Raw genomic sequence first — 17895 nt, 5'->3', positions numbered from 1 at the left:
GAGTAATCGTGCTGATAACGTATTGTGAAACAAGAGAATATAATTTGTATGTTTCTGTATTATTCATAAACATAAGGAACCCTTTATATATAGGGAATTACACCGTCATAGAATAATGGAAAGACTAAAGAAAGGAAATACAAATATGGAAAGAGTACAAATCATAATCTAATAAGGAAAAAGTAAGATGCCGATTCTCTCTCTTTCTCTTTCTCTCTCCTCACGGTCGACTCTCTCTCTCTCTGGCATTGGGCCGGTTATGAACCAGACCGGTTATGGACATCCACAATATGATTTATAACATCTCTTTTAATATGGCGCAGCAGAAGCGTGGTGGGCCCATAACCCAATGTTAGCTGCAAGGTGATGATTTGATCGTAGACCATCTGACCAAAGTCAAAGCTTTTGTGATGATGAATCATGCAGAGAAACTTGAGTCGTTCGTGGTTCGTTGATGTGTAGTTGGTGGTGAGAATCCAATTTGAGCACACTAACCTGTAAAGGACTTGATTCGTCTGGGTCAGATACTTGAAGCTCATGGCTTCCCAACGCTGCACACGATTATCCGTCAGAAACGAGCACACTCGATCAATGTCTGCGGCCAAGTAGTCATGATCTTCTTCAAATCCTGGAACCAGATACAGAGCATTAATCAGCCTAGGCGAGAAATCAACCATAGACCCACGAAGAAACACATCAACACCATTTCCTCTATCCTCAGCAGCACCCAAATTGGCAATAAACTCTTTCACTACATTAGGGTGAAACAAATCACTATCAATCAGAGTGTAGATCAAACCCGACCTAACTACCACTCGTTTCACATCAAACAAGTTCTCATCATTCAATAAGAACACAAAGGATTGAAGACCAACTGTCTCTTTATTAAGAATCACTTAAACAATCTTTTACAAAGACTTTTCTAATCCGAATTACACAACGCCACACACGGCTTGTTACAGACCAATTCTTAATCTACCCTTTGCGTGAACCAACCCCCTGTTGATCACGTTTACAAATCACTCACTTCCTGAAACCAATAAGAACACAAAGGATTCAAGACCAACTGTCTCTTTATTAAGAATCACTTAAACAATCTTTTACAAAGACTTGCCTAATCCGAATTACACAACACCACACGCGGCTTGTTACGGACCAATTCTTAATCTACCATTTGCGTGAACCAACACCTGTTGATCACGTTTACAAATCACTCACTACCTGAAACCCCAAAACCCCTATTTGTGTTTCTGTGAGAATACAACGATGAAAGCTTGACCTAATCCTAAGTCTAAGCTTTCCTATATATTGCCACCAATTCTTTCCAATTGTGCAATATCTCTTTTCCTAAAAATCAGCATCACCAAATATTCCAATTTCTGATCTGAGGATCTTCTAGTTTGTAAATCACGTCCAAACAAGATCAGCCAATGGGAACTCTCCACGTCATCACGTCTTAGTTCCTTCTGTCCACGTCGATGTGTTACACATTATCGTCCATGTGTAACATAACGGCAACACGCCAAATTTCAACATTCTTTGAATATGTCCGAGCCATACTCCAAAGAACCATGTCAATCAACACTCTCTCTGTGTCAATGCACCAGCATGTCAAGCTCCAGATCCCTGAGCTTACAACAGAGGATTATAAGATAACGTGAAACCAATAAGAACACAAAGGATTCAAGACCAACTGTCTCTTTATTAAAAATCACTTAAACAATCTTTTACAAAGACTTGTCTAATCCGAATTACACAACGCCACACGCGGCTTGTTACAGACCAATTCTTAATCTACCCTTTACGTGAACCAATCCCTGTTGATCACGTTTACAAATCACTCACTTCCTGAAACTCCAAAACTCATGTTTGTGTTTCTGTAGATTCATTCGAATATTTTTTATACCATAGGTAGATTCAGATTTCTCCGTGTTCGATTTGGGTCTCGTGTTTTCTGCCGAGGGTTATGACAGTTCATTCTTTATCGACAACAAGACATATTAAAGGAAAGTCTCAGATTCTTTTATAGATACCAATTGACGACAACAAACAAGCTTCAGGAGACGTCAATGGAAACAAGTAACATCAAATGATAGATTACACATCACAATCACACAAATGACATAGAAAAAACAAACTGAATCAGTTTGACATTTAACTTCAGTTTAAAGAGAGGAGAGGATTATTGAGTTTCAAGACTCAGGAACAGCGGCTACTGGTAACCAGCAGCGACTGCAGCGGCTGCAGAGCGTTTGATGGAAGCGGATTTGATTAAAAGTGGTTGTAGCTTCCCTTTTCCTTGAACAGCTGAACAAAATGACGCTTTCAGTACAAAAATATATTTTTAACACTTTTAATTGACTTTGACCGTTATGTTCTTATTTAGAAATAATAATGTTTTATTCTTATTTTCAGTTTATTCTCAAAACAGAATTATTTATCCCATTATTTATTGAAAAAACTTTCCAAAGACGAATAAATATGCGACGACAAGTGGGCGTAACATTATTATTCTGACCAAACTCGAAAGAATGTTTGGTTTTGATGAGTAGTTATATGAATCTAGCTGCAAAAAAATTGTCCGTGTCAAAGGATACATGAAAAAAAGGATAAAAGAGCTCTGAACCACATTGTCAAGAGAATAGGAGAAAAAAAAGGATAAAAGGCTAAACTAAGCTTTTGAGAAATGATAATGAGGAGCGATTCCTTCCTTATACTTGTGGTATAAACCCCAACACTTGAATTTACGCTCCTGCATAAAGAAATCGAATCAGGATACTTCTTTCTAATTCAGGCGTCTATTCATCCAGCTATTGTACTTCTTTCTAATTTGGGAAATTAGTTGATCACAATATTTTACTGATAGATCTTGTAGAGAAGAGAGGTAATCTCAAGTAATTGACTGGTAAGGTTTCCGGTTTAAGAAGGAAACGACGGGGAATGTTCCCCTGGATATAATCAGAGAGACCTAAACAGAACATCAATGTTTTATGGATATTTATTGCGAGACCAGATAGTTTTTCAAAATGGATAACACAATGAAAATTCCCACCAAAAATTTCTATGTCCCCTCTAGTAGTATGAGTAAGTCATCTGCAAAAACCAAATGGGTAAGAGCCAAGTTACCACAGGCCTTGAGATGCCAAGCAAAAATATTTATTACAGATGAAGTTGGACACCACCAAAAAATCTGGACCATCTGAAGCCTTATCACTTGAAACCTGGTATGAATTGGATACCTGATATGAAATTAACAAAGCAAAGGGATTAACACAAATCAATAATACATGTTTTTCCTTGGACATTAGCACCCTTGAAAGAGCTGCATTTGAGACAATAGTGAAGGGAGGATCTTCATCAACCTTCTTCTTAAGAATGAGAGGAGGAGGCTAAATCAGAAGCACAAAGCTGGTTCTGACTCACTGAGGTAACCTCGTTTAGTTTCAATGCAGCCTTGGTTTTAAATGTCGTGTGGCGAGGATTGGCGAAAGGAGGCTTGACACTCGCCACTCGCCACTCGCATTTCATGGCGATCGCATCGCGTATCAGCCGCTCAAAAGGTACCTTCTATTCCTAATATCATCAATTATATGAAACTTTGAAAAAAAACATAGTAAATAGAAAACCAAAAACCAGTTTTATTGATAACTTAAACGTACAAACACCAAATGAAAAGCATAAAACCAAAACCAAAACATAATCCAAAGTAAAGAAAAACAATTCAAAGCAGGACACATAACATCAACACTCTAAAACTCAGTTTCAGAGTCATCTGGAAACTCCCATTCCTCATCTTGACCGAAACCACCTGCTTGTAGTTCCAAATCAATTTCCGGTTCATCCTCATCAATATCAACAAGAGATAGAACAGAGGTATCGTTTCTCTCTTGTTTGAGTTGAAGAAGATGCTATCCCTTTTCACTTCTCAGCAGCTGAAGCTTTTGTTCCTCTAGTAGAGTAGGTTGGTTCCTCAGCTCCAGTGGCTTCACTCACAGCACTCAATGTCAGATCTTCATTCTCGAAGACAAGATCATCTAGTTCATCACTGTCAGAGTTCCCATCCATTCTTCCCATCAACCATTCATTGCTTTCATCAATCTCCTCTAGGATACTAGGATCCGTTGCGTCACTTCTCTTCATGCGACGCTGCAAAGCTCTATTGTACTTGACAAATACCATGTCATTCAAACGATGTTGAGCTAAACGGTTCCTCCTCTTTGTGTGAAGCTATAATAAATTCGATCAACAAACCATTAGTGAGCTACTGAGCTTAAGATCAAATCTGACTATGAAATAGGAAGAAAATAGAAAAGACTTACAAGCTCAAAAACACCCCAGTTTCTTTCACATCCAGACGCAGTGCAAGTTAAGCTAAGTACTTTCACAGCAAAGTCTCTTAGATTAGGAGCTGATGATTCATAAGTAGACCACCAATCAGCTACAAAAAAAATACTTGATGAGCTTAGTTTAGAAGTAAAGTTTGCAAAACAAAGTCGTATGGGTGAGTCTTTTACCTGGTGCTTTCATCTCTCTTTGCCTTATTGCCATGTTATGGCCAAAGAGACCAGCAGCATTCTTAAACATATCAAGCTCCAGCATCACCTTGTCTTGAATCTCACTGTCCGGGACAAGCCTGTTGATACAGTTGTACAAACCGGTCTCAACTTCCTCACAACAAACGTCCTCAGGATTGGCGTAATGGATAGCTGGATTTAGGAAGTATCCAGCTGCGTGAAGAGGCTGGTGAAGCTGACAATTCCACCTTCTGTCAATGATCTCAAACACATTCTCATATTTCTCTTGCTTCATCTTGAAACTCCTTGCAATAGATTCTTCAGCTCTGTCCATAGCCGCATATATGTATCCCATAGCCGGCTTCTTATCACCATCCACCATCCTAAGCACCTTCACCTGTGGACCAGTGAGCTTGAGGGTGTAGCTAACATTCCTCCAGAAGCTTTCTTGTAGAATGTATTGCTTCAGTTTCTTTGCCCCTGCTTCCCTTCATCAGATGTGACCATCTTTTTCAGGTTTGATTGCTGAATGTGGAACTGTGACATGGTGATAAACGAAGTGGTAAACCTCGTTACAGCTGGCCGATGAAGATTGTGTTGATTGGTGAATCTCCTCATCATATTCACCTGAGGCACACGACAAAAGATGTATCCATTCATGAAGATACACTTCTTCAACGCATTCTTACTCCAACTTCCCAATGTCTTCTAGCATAAGATCAAGACAGTATGCTGCACAAGGAGTCCAATAGAGGTTTGGTCGTTTAGCCTCTAGCAACTTCCATGAAATTTCAAATTGTTTTTCATTAGATAAATGATCTATCTCGGTTTAACATTAAAAACATTTAGAATGTAATCTAGAAAAAAAGTAGATTAGATAGACAGTACCTGCTTTCACATAATTAGAAGCATTGTCTGTGATCACTTGAACCACATTCTTCTCACCAACTTCTTCAACCATCTCATCAAGCAGCTTGAACAGCATTGTTGCATCTTTCACCACTTCTGAGACCTCCTTAGACTTCATGAAAACAGAGCCCTTGGGAGAGTTAACTAGAAAGTTAACTATGTCCTTTTGGACCACTGAGTCACGCCATCCATCTGACATGATAGAGCACCCTTTAGCAGCCCAATCGTTCTTGTGTTGAAGCAGCATGGTATGAGTGTCATGCATACTAGGTGGTTTTAAACCCATTCCATACTGTCCAATGAACTCTGTCATCTCTTTGAAAGAGTCATAGGTGACAGCATTGAACGGAATACCCGCATCATAGAACCACCTAGCTATTCCAGCGCACACCTTCTCCCTTAGCTCTTAGTCCTGAGTCGTTTTGGAGGTCGCCTCAGGTCGCTACTCGCCATGGCGAGCGAAGCGGTCGCTTTTTAAAACCAAGAATGCAGCATATCCATCTCTAGAGATTTGAAGCCCATAATTCTTCTATGGCACATAAGCAGCACCCGCCTGCCTCTTTTGCTTAAAAGATGATTTATCTGATTCCATAGAGGTTTATCTTTGTCCACAAAAACTTTCTAAGCCAATGGACAAAGCTTGGAACATGCCTATTTTGCTTAAAAGATGATTTATCTTATTCCTTAGGGATTTTTCTTTGTCTACAAAAACTTTCGGAGCCAATGGAGAAAGCTGGTATTTATGATCAAGCGTGTTACATACATGAAATAAAGGTGGCAGCCACGGATGTGACTGAGATAACTTGAATACCACCATCTTCTCGTTCAACTGCAACTTTTTCAGCAAGGGCTGCATCAAATCAACTACAACCTTGATCTCAGTTGAAGATACTGAAGTGAAAGGTTTGGCATTCACTATTACACCAATAGTTTTGGAGATAATCGGTAATCCTTCATCAGTAAGAAGATCAAAAAGAACATTTGAAACCTTTACCCAGACATGAGCTTTTTGAAGCGATGGAGGATCAAAAGTGAATGAAGCTTTCCTTTTTGTCACAAAAAGGGTGAGTCCTAACTTTCAAAAGCTCATGTTGAAGAACCCTCTGCCTTAGAGATTCAGACAGTATATGGAAGAGATAAGCATTTGCTGAGAGATTATGAATAGTAACCGTCCTATCTTTTCCATAGAGGAAGTTTAGAACATCCAAATTTTACCATAAGGTAGATTATGGTAGAAAATCCCAAATTTCGTCAAAGTAACTGAAACCATAGACTTTGGGAATTTAATTGCTGACTTTGAGCGCTCTGTCCAACTAAAAGTAGAAGCTGCAGAGAATTGAGATTTCTCAGTTGGAGTGACTACCTCTAGAATAGTGCCGAAAGTAACAGACGGATAGGGGATGGTCAATTAACGAACACCACCGTTCTTCGCAACTCCAAAACAGTTGGAGTAGAACCCACTGGCTCTGATAATGAGCTAGTAAAACCAGGTAGAACCTCTATTGAAGAGGAGATATTCGCTTGAGGCATGCGAGATAGAATCCTTCATAACTACATCAGAGGCGAGAGAAGAAGCGACCTTGGACACATGAGACACATGAAACACTGATGAAGAAGGATCCTAGAAAATGAGGGTTAACGATAGGAGCTAGGAATATTGACTTTTCGTTTGAGAGGAAAATGCTGTTCGAATAAATGTCTCTAATGCAGTACTTTGTAACCTAGACCCATTAAGTACGACTTCCAAAATCTACAAAAGATACATCCCCTGCGCTACTCTTGTTTTCTTGCTTAAATTGTTAATTTATATATAATGTTTAATATTTTGAACATATAATAGTGTTATAAGATTAAAGTCCATTATGTTTTATAAAATTGATTTACATACTTTCTTATCTTTTCACTATATGTGTGAGTTATATATCTATGTATGCAATATCTAAACCAACATGATACTGCTCAATATGATTTTATTGAGTGGTGTGGATGATTAAGATGTAAAGAAAATATTTCCCTCTAAAATCAATTCACTAGAGATTGTGTGGATAGAAGGAACCCTAAGAAAACAATGACGTTGGTTCAAATGCGTAAATGAGACACTGTGTTGATGATAAGAAGTTGGGCAAACTGATGTTATTGATCACTAAAGTTCTATTATTTAGCTTTTCTCCCTGAAGCAGATGATAGTCTAATGAAATGTGATCAAGGAGAAGTGTGAGAGCTTCAGCCTTCAGAACTTGCAAAACAAAGGGAGCAATTCCTCAAAAAAAAGGGTAGAACCTTAGTTACATATAGTCTTACATTTTGTGATGATTTGCATCTATGTATTTGCCGATCGTACCATACTTTAACCTTTCTACGTTTGCGTTTTTATCACTTCTAGACACAGGCATTTGGTATTAACCATATATAATTCAATAGTTTCTTGCATGTTCTTTTATCAGCATAAATATTCATAAGATTGGAAAGAAGAACAAATTATTAACGTAAAAACAATAAAGTATTAAACCTTTTTTTTTCTTTGCAGAAAGATCATATACATGCATTTGACATTGACCGAGATCTTACATCTAACTAATAGAAGGTTGACCCACATCGGGGAAAAATGAGTGGCTGAAATCCTTTGAAAAGGGATCACTGGAGAAAGGAAAGCTTTTGACCAGATGACTATCATTATCGATTAATTACTTTACATTAGAAAGTTAGCATTTTTCCAATAAAAGAAGGACAAATCATTGTATTGGAAGTCTCTTTAAATTTTCACAAAGCATCGAATAATTACAAGGAAACTTTCTACCAATGGTCATATATTTTCACTTAAATTAATTGAGCGTAGCCTTCAAAATTACATCACATAGACGATTCGACAACCGATAATATTATCTGTATTACGAGGATCTATGTTTAACTGCATTACTAGAACCATCCTACGAAGATCCACGCCAGACAGAATTTACTTACACCATGTTCAAAATCTCTTGTAAGCCTTTCCTCTGTAGCTTGCATAATTGTTTGAAAAATTGATATTTTCAAAAATTAAAACATGAACATGTTAGTATAGAAGCATTAATGAATCTTTAGTTAAACCACTAGACAGAGGAGACTAAGGGGGCTTCCACAAATTTTGACCATTTCTCGATTTGTGAAAAGATAAGATTTACCAAACTTAATTTCCAACACAAAGTATGTGAATTCAAGATGGGTCGGATTCTCACTCTCACTAGTGAGAACTAAATTACGGGATCGGAGCACTTCTTTATCTAGGATTTCGAACTAGTAAGTGTAACAAAACTAAAATTTAACTTATATATACTATATACTTTCCAATAATTTGTTCTTAGGTAAAACAAGAACACTCTAAAGATGAATATTCAGGGTATGTATGACGTTTCTGTTAGTAAGACTTCTGGAAAAGAATACCTCATATTCTTGTTTTCTTGACATGTATCCTAAATCTTCGAACTTTGTAGAAACCCTTTGACCAAGGTGGAAGCTACCAAAGGATGAATCCGAAGAGATCGCATGATCCGGAAAACAAAGCAAATCCTTTTTTTTTTCTATCTTTCCATTGAGAAAAAAGTAAAATAATTATTCGGGAATAACTCAGCTTGATCAGGATCAATGCGATCCCTTTGGATCCTTTCTCTAGTTGCTGTGAAGAACTCTTTTTCTCTCTCTAAGTGGGAGCAATGTTGTTTTTTCTCCAAGGCCATTGATATAAATGATGGACATGTTCCTCTTGTTAAATAAATAGATCAAATACGTTTTTAATCTCTTTTTAATTCCACCTTCTCATCTTTCACTTTTTTTTTTAATTATTACTATTTCCACTTTGAGGATTCCTTTGTATTGGTAGTTCAAAAAAAAAAAGGTATCCCCTTCTTTATACTATTTGATATGAAGGCATTTCCAACAAGCCTCCTCATTTTGAATGGAGACCATCCTGAAAGTAAGAGGATGAGGGGATGATTCTTTAATGGTGGCCTTAGATATTTTTTCTTAAGAATTTATATTTTACAGTAGTTTTATTAATAATTAATTATAATCATTAAACTTTAATTTATAAAAAATAAGCACATATTTTTATATGGTATTGACATAATTAATAAACAGATTTAGCAATAACATCAAATTAATTATAACAAAAAATAAAAGACACAAAATTACATATAACAATAAAACACATATAATTCAAATTACAAAAATATATCAAATACAAAACCAATCAATACGATTATTTCTGTAATGCTTCTATATATGCTCAATCGATGCATTTTAAGTAATAAGTGAGCTTCTTTATTTTTTGCTCGAAGATTACATGCTAAAAACTGTTGAAAACGTTAATCTTTGTTTATGGAAATTTCAACTTTTATTGGGGGTGCCGGTCGTGCATCTCGAAAATGGAAAAATATGAGATAGTTCAGTTATGCATGCAAAATCAAGAAAAAAAAATTAACTCTAAAAGAAATGAAATTTTTGTTGACAAATTTAAACTCCATCAATGATATTAACACTCGCCACTTATCCGAGCTGAACAAGCAAGAATCATACAAAAAGAACTCAGCAACAACAATCTGAAGAGACTGCTCCAAATTTATATTGATAATTTTTTTTGATGATCTTGGAGGTTCGAGACCAAATTTACCTGAATATTGGTGTTGTAATATATATTTTTTAGTGTTTAATATATCAGCTTATGTAACTTTTATTTTGATGTAAATATTATGATTGTATTATAATTTTTAATTTTTATAAAATCCCCGCAATGCATCATTATTGTTGTGTGAAATAATATGTTTGTATTGATATTATTATATTTTGGTATACAATATTAAAAAATATATTATTATTATTATTACTTGAAATTAACTTTATAAGACCATAATCATAATATTTAGGTGCTAATATAATTATAGTACTAAAATGCAGCACAAAAAATAACAAGCACATGATCATTGAACATATATAAAAAATAGACTAAAATGAAAAGTAAAAAATGTTTAAAGGAGAAATACAGTCACCTTCAAATTTAAGGTATACTATTCATTTTCTTAAAATTCGAAGAGATGATGGATTGCTGAAGTGTAAAATTCTTCAAAAAATGAGTAAATAAAAGCACCTCCATCAATGGTACGAAGTGAGAGCTCTCATAAAATGATTAATTGTTAATTAAATCAAAAGTCATTGATGGAGTTCTAATACCCATCCAATAAAATCTCAAAAAAAAAGCTTTTCAGACTTTATTGGATGAGTATTAGAACCCCATCAATCATTTTGTTTTAATTAGCACTAATCACTTTTTTAGAACCTCCATTTCATACCATTGATGGAGGTGCTCACCCACATGAATACTATTTTATACTGTTACTATTGTTATCTTCCACTGTTTTATGTAGAGGTGGCCACAATTACTTACCCCGTACTTAGTGTCCGTAAAATTAAGTATTCCTCTCGACCCAGTCGAATAGCAAATCATTTATTTCAGTTACTTGTAGATACAAAAAAAATCAAGTACTAAAATAAAATTAACAATTTGATGTTGTTCGTTTACCTGGTTTTACTCTTGAAGAAAAGAATTTATCTAAATTATGATAGAATAACTTAATTATATGATAAATGTTATTGTATATACATGATGAGGATTAAAACTTTTCTCATTACGTCTTTAATGTTATCACGCATCAACTTAAGATACATAAGAAATAAATAATTTTTTTTATAAAATAAGAGACTTGTTTAGTTTGAAATTTCAACAAATTAGGCATTTCTCAAATTCCTGTGTTTAATTAGCTAAATTAGATACTATCAACTAACTTACAAATAATTATCAAATAAATAGTTTAGAAATAATAAATAGTAAGATGGGGCAATTACTTGTAAATAAGTCATTTTAATAAAATTTGAAATTGCAAGTACTTGTTCTAACAAACCAAATATAAATCCAGATTTCTATTATTTTTACAAAACAAACCAAGTACCAGATATACCAAAAATGGCAAGTACTCAGATTATACTCACTCATTGTTTTATAAATATATAAATCATTTAATGGGCTTAAATATGTGATTTCTTTATCATTTTGGAAAGTCTACTTAACTACTATACCACCAACACAACCTTATAAAATTTAACACAAATCAAGAAAGTAAACGATGTTAGCAATTAGCATTAGGAGCGTGATTGTTTAAATGTGCTAGAAAATGGTAATTTAAGGCATACAACCTTCATATTTTTTTTCATTTCTGACGGAAACATTTCATTTTCATAGTAAATGTAGTTGTTGCAAACAAAATTTAGAGAAATTATCTAAGATAACACTAAAATTTTTCATCATAAATATAGCACACAAATTTCAAAAATGAACAAAATATTTTATTAAATAAGTACATAGATATTTATACCTATAAAATTAATTAATCTTGACTTAATGATTAGATTTAAGGGGTGAGATTTTTGGGAGGGAAGTTTAAAATAAAAAATTAATATATAAAATTTAAATAAAATACCCAAAAAGTTAAAATTGAAAAATATATTATTCAAAAATAATAATTTATATTATTCATTTAAATAATTATTTATATACCAATAAAGTAAAGACAGAAGAATCTTTTATCTCTTTAATAAAACTCGCTTTACGCAGAGCCCACCGACAATCCCATCTCCCACTGCTACTCCTCCTTCCACCGAAGTCACCTCTCCTCTCTTTTGACCACACCGCAACCTGTGAATTCTGTTGGTCCTTCTACTGAAATCAAATTTCCTCTCCAGAGCTCACCTGCTGCTCCGTCGTCCGCTCCTCGGAAGGGGCCCAAATGACCACGCCAAGACGCATTTCTGAGCACCAGAATGGTTTCTTCTTATTGAACTTTAGATCTGTGAGACTTGTGTCTTGTCTTGAAAATCCTCACTGCCGAATTGGTCTAATGAAGCTGAAGATTAAATCTCAACTGATGCTGCCAGATTCACTGATTTCTTCAGACCTTCACCATCTCTGCCTCACCGGCTCCTCATGGAGGATAACACAAACTCACTCGTTGTACACCGAAGTGTCCCGCTTCAGCTTAGACCGTCTATGCCTAATCACTAACTTGACAGGTTTCGTGGATCAGCTTTTCAGACTCAGTTTCCCCAAATCTTGCGTTCTCCAGCACATTAATGTTGGTGTCATATGCCTTGATTTGACCAAAGTCCCGGCTTTATCAAGTTATCTAGTTAACCTCTACTCTATTGGCTGTTCTGAAGTCTCTAATGGTAATCTTGAGATTCACCTAGTCTCACTCTCTTCCTCACCGATAATTACTCATCAATGTGTTTGAGATTCACCTAGTTTTTTTTGTGAGCTTTGTCGGTTTTAGAGTTGATCATGCTTGTTTCAGTGTCAAATCAAGTCAGCTAGGACTTCGTAATCTCGATGTTGCTTACGATTCTTGAGCTTCTCACCAGAAGTTCTTGCCGGTCAACATTTCAACTTTTGCTGTGCATCAACGCTGTTTTTCGACTATCATCAATCAATTGTTATTTCGAACAATAGTTTATGGGTTTCAACTGAAGTATCTCTCCGGGTTCTTGCACTCCTTAAACACATCTATCTACCTTCTCGTTGTTGTAGTATTTGTTATTTAGCTTGCCGTTGAGTTTACTTCCAGTTGTACTCTTTTAGGTTTCTTGGACCATTAGATTATTATAACCATTTCGTTGACTAAAAATGTCTTCTGAGAAAATTACCGAAACATTTATACATAACATGTAAGACATAACATGTTTGAACCTACAAATTTGCATTCAAAATCTACAAAAATTGTGTTTTTGAAAATTTGAAATGAAAAAATTACTTACACCACTAATAATATTCAATTTCTATTTGTTTTCACATTTGACGATAACCAACTAATTATTAAGAAACTAAAAATAATTAACGCACTTTTCAATATTCTTGTGTTAAATTGTACTTCAGTAAGTTTTATTTATGAATATTCTAGGGAAAGTAGAGCTACTTGAGTTCAAAATTGTTAATGGCCTTTTCTCAAACAACCTGATATCTTGCATATTTGCATTGTTTTAGTCATTCATTCTTGCACATTTTGAATAATTTAGATCAGTATTTAGGTATCTTTAGGTTCCATTTGCATACATAAGTCTTTATTAGGTGTTGAAGTGTCCTTTGGAGATTTTAGAGGTATTTGGAGGCATTATGGTTCAAAAAGAAGTAGAAAATGATCATTGGGCGAGTAGAGGAGCTGGAGCGACCTACTGGAGCGAGGTGAGCAACCCACTCTAACCTGGAGCGACCTCTCGCAGCTACATGGCGTACCCGCTCAGCATTTTTGGAGAAATGGTGCAAACGCTAGAGAGACCTACCGAAGCGAGTTGCGGCACCCGCTCGCAAACTTTGAAGCTGGAGCGGGCAGTGGGAGCGACCTCAATAACCCGCGCGCCATATGGAGAAATGAAGCAGAGAGCCAGAGCGACCTCTCGGAGCGAGGTGAGACACCCGCTCTGGAAGCAGAGCGACTTGGTGGAGCGACTTCATCAACCCGCGCGCGTTTTTCTTCTTCTGATCGAAAATTTATGTTTTATTTGGGCCTTTCAGGTTGTTGACTGAGCCCACTAGGTTTTAGAAGTCATATAAATACTCTCTAAACCTAATGTTAGGATCTTATCTTGTTTTCTATCTAATCAAAAGCCACTTTTGGATGAAAGATCTAATCTTGATCATAATTTTTTTTATCTTTGCTTGATTACTTTGACCATTAATCATGCTTAGATTTGGATCAACTAGTGATCTAGTGTCTACCATGATTACGAGTGAGTAGTCATCTTTGGATTCATGGGTTAGGATGATTTAGGATGATTAAGTGATGATCTAGAATGTTTAGAGTAGATTAATGTGTTTCCTTGCTTGATTGAGTGATCTTAATGCTAAGCTTGAGTTGGCCATTTTGGTTTAAAACTCTAGACATTTCATTGCCCGCAAGGTGTTCGATGACATGTCTGAGCCAACTCATCAAGCTCTTAGCTTACCCTACCAAAGGGATTTGATGTTAGGGGAGTTAGAGAAGTTGAATGATCTATCCTTAATGATTGCTTGATTGACACAAACCAAAGGAATTTGATGTTTGATCATGAGAGTAAATGAGCTTTTATCTTAGAAAAAAACTTGCTTAGAATTGATATCTAGACTTAGGGAAATGTGTTGATTGAAACCTTGCCATTTTAGATTTAATCTTAGTCATCTGAAATCAAAATCCTATGCTCATGATTACTCTTTTTTCCAATTGATTGAAAGTTGTTGTTTAGTTGCTTTAGAAACCTATTAGATTGATTGAAACTACTCATCTTATTGATTACATTTAGCTTAATTGAAAACCTGAATTCTCTTTGATTCAAAACTCTTAGAAATGGATTTACATCTTAATTACTATGATGATTTGATTATTGGACCATCGAAAAGTCCATTTCACAACCCAGCCAAACAACTTCCTATTGGGTGGCACTATTAATTATCTGTTTGTCGTTTTTATTATCTTTCTATTGTTCTTAGCTTATTTTATTGGAAAGTTTTTTTTTTCTTGGTGTGGTCCATCCCATGTTCCCCTTCGCTTTTGGCACCAAACATTTCCTATAGTCTCTTCAAATATTTTAAAGTTATTTATATTATAATAGAACCAATATTTGATTATATTTTTCTTTATCCTCGGAAGATTGTGAGGAGTAGTTCCAAGAATAAATCATTTTCGTCTAAACTGCCTTATAGATTGACACATAGGTAATCATAGGATCAGAATCAAGTCAAAGGTTTGGTCATATGATTGACACCTAATAAAGAAATATTAAACTAATGGATCCAATGCTTCTCCATCGCCTTGCACACATATAGATACATATATATGTATAATGTTTGATCAAAGTAAAAAAAATGTATAATGGTATCAGTATTCGTTATACTATCAAAGATGCCTATTTCACATCTCAATAATTAAGTTGGATCATAGGGATCACATGTTATCCATATCTTTCATTCAAAATATCACATGCAAAAGCAACACATACAGATTCTTTATTTTCTAAAAATAACAATTTGGTGAATCAGAAGGCTAAGGATTTCTACTATTGGCAGGTGTAATAAGTCCATGATGTTATGTGTTTCCAAATGAATCAATCCAGAGAGTGGTTTACAGTAACAATCATAGATAATAATTTCATAAATGTTTTAAAATATTTCAGAATTCCAAAATGTGAGCATTCTTTAAACATGTCATCACTGCTTGGCTTGGCCAGGAGAAGAAAAAGGAGGATGAGCATGTGGCGTACTGGGTTTCCATCTAGTAGATTATCTTTTATTTGTTTAAAAATAAATTTATATATAATATGATATATAGAGGTAGGAAAGCAAAGAATCTACAATAAATCAGTGCACATGGAGAGTCTATTCTACATAAGGGAGGTATTCAATTTCATACCAGACAAGGAAAATCTTTGGCTATTCCATCTGTTCGAACATGACTCGAGTTACAGATAAGTATGTGCGTTTAACTTTGTACATTTAGTAAGAATATACAGATTAAAGTGCTTGGAAATATTATCTTTAAACAATTCAGATAGTATTTACTAGAGAAACGTGAAAGGTGGAATAGAATGAGAATTTAAAATTTTTTAACTAAGATTGTGACAGTCTTTTCAATCACATGATTTGTGTTTGTGCTTCTGTAACTAAGTAGAGATTCTACTTTGGCTGGTAAAAATGCATTTATTTTGATCATATCCACTATGCATAAACTATTAATGGATTTTTAAGGCATATATAGACTAAATGGCCTAAAAGGTTGTTAACAGATAATTAAATTAGTACTTCCTTCTGTCATCGTGACTAGACCTAATCATCATCACGCCAACCCATATGGGTAGGAAAACAAAACTTGTCAAGCAGTTGATCATAGCGCGTACCTGAAATCAATCACGAGAGTTCCACAAATTGTTAGGTTTTATAGACCATAATATGCATATAAATACATTGAATCCTGTTTAGTGTAATACTTGAATAATTTTTTTCCTCAGTAATACTTGAATAATTAGGAAAACAGTATCTAATATGATATTAACTGGTCTCAATAAACAAAATAGGCTATATACTTTAAAAGGTTTTAAACTTCACATAACTAATCTATTATACGCATAAATATTTTGACACTAAGCCATTGCGTACCTTGCTTATGATATAAGTCGGCAGGTTGTAAAACTAGTTTTGTTACAGAATTATGGAAATTTGAGATGAGGGTTCCTTTCTAGACTCTTTCTTCTCGTATTGAACATCATAAAACGTATGTTTCAGTTTGTAAATTTCTTTTTTCCTTTTCCAAAAATTTAATATTAAAGATGTTTTGATCAGATAAATTGTATGATATATGATCTTATTGGAGTTAATTATCAATGTACGTACGACATTATGAGTGGAAATGATATTAATGGGAATACACATAGCCAATATGTACAAAGGTTTCAAAAAGAATTTGGTTGTCGGGAAAGAGTGAGATCACAAACAGAAATTGAATAAGCAGTTACAATAGAAGTGTAAGATCCTAGAACCACCGCTCTCCTTTCATTTGAAAAATTAAAAATACATCCATTTAATATGTATCGTGTATATATGAAATCATATCATCTAATTAAAGTGCATGTATTTGAAGACGCACGTATGGATGTAGAACAAATGGCAGGGTAAAATGGGGATGCGTGGTTTGTAATTGTCGATGGATGAAACCATGAAAGTGAGATATACATATAAGACATCAAAACAAAAGTGGGTCACTTAGAAAAGATCCCAACGTAGTAAACATAATATTAGATGTCTCTTCTTTGTTGGACACCAACCCCAATTCTGCATACCTCTTTGTCGTTCTTTCCATTTCACAACTCATTATTTTTATATATATTTCAACTTCAGTATATAGATGTGTATAAGCTTGAATCTCTTTGTTGGGTGAAATTTTTTGTTTACTTCGAATTTCATTAATTCATGGGTAATTCATTATACACCTAAAAGTTATGCTTGGAGAGCTTTAACTCGAATGTGCTGTTAGTTTATGGAGTGTAATTGTAAATTTTGAATTAGCAGAAAAATGTAAGTTCGGTTGATCCACAGGTTCAACCAATCTGCCAATTTACTATGTTACACCGAGTCTTGGTATGTGCAAGAGGTGCATTTGCATTGAGCTCAAAAATTCTATGCAGCTCTTTGATTACAATTTAAAGCAATTTTTTTTTAAAAAAAAATTGGAGCCATTTTAATAAAATTATTTTAGTTGTTCTTATAAAATTAAAACTTGCATAGATCCAAAAAAATAATGAGACAGATAACATAAATTAACAGGTCAATTAGGTAGCTGAATAACTAGAAATCAAATTATTCATTTTCGTTATGAGGTTTAATTGAAGGATATATAGTTTACACAAACAGATAAATAAATTTTGTTTT

The 17895-nt window shown here is 34.7% G+C and overlaps 1 protein-coding gene across 1 annotated transcript in view; it reads right to left on the bottom strand.

The window, feature by feature from the left end:
- Positions 1-2482: 2482 nt before the first annotated feature.
- Positions 2483-17895, bottom strand: part of LOC106398391 — a 23871-nt gene continuing 8458 nt past the window's right edge. Inside the window, exons 2-4 of the mRNA XM_048760822.1 lie at positions 4515-8851; positions 4320-4438; positions 2483-4227 (exon numbers count right to left, since the gene is read on the bottom strand). Coding sequence (XP_048616779.1) covers positions 3919-4227; positions 4320-4438; positions 4515-4896 — 810 coding nt within the window. The 5' untranslated portion in view covers positions 4897-8851 and the 3' untranslated portion in view covers positions 2483-3918. The remainder of the gene's footprint in view (positions 4228-4319; positions 4439-4514; positions 8852-17895) is intronic.

The sequence above is a fragment of the Brassica napus genome, chromosome C6 (genome assembly GCF_020379485.1).
Source record: "Brassica napus cultivar Da-Ae chromosome C6, Da-Ae, whole genome shotgun sequence".
Lineage (NCBI taxonomy): Eukaryota > Viridiplantae > Streptophyta > Magnoliopsida > Brassicales > Brassicaceae > Brassica > Brassica napus.
This window is presented reverse-complemented; position numbering and strand designations above follow the sequence as displayed.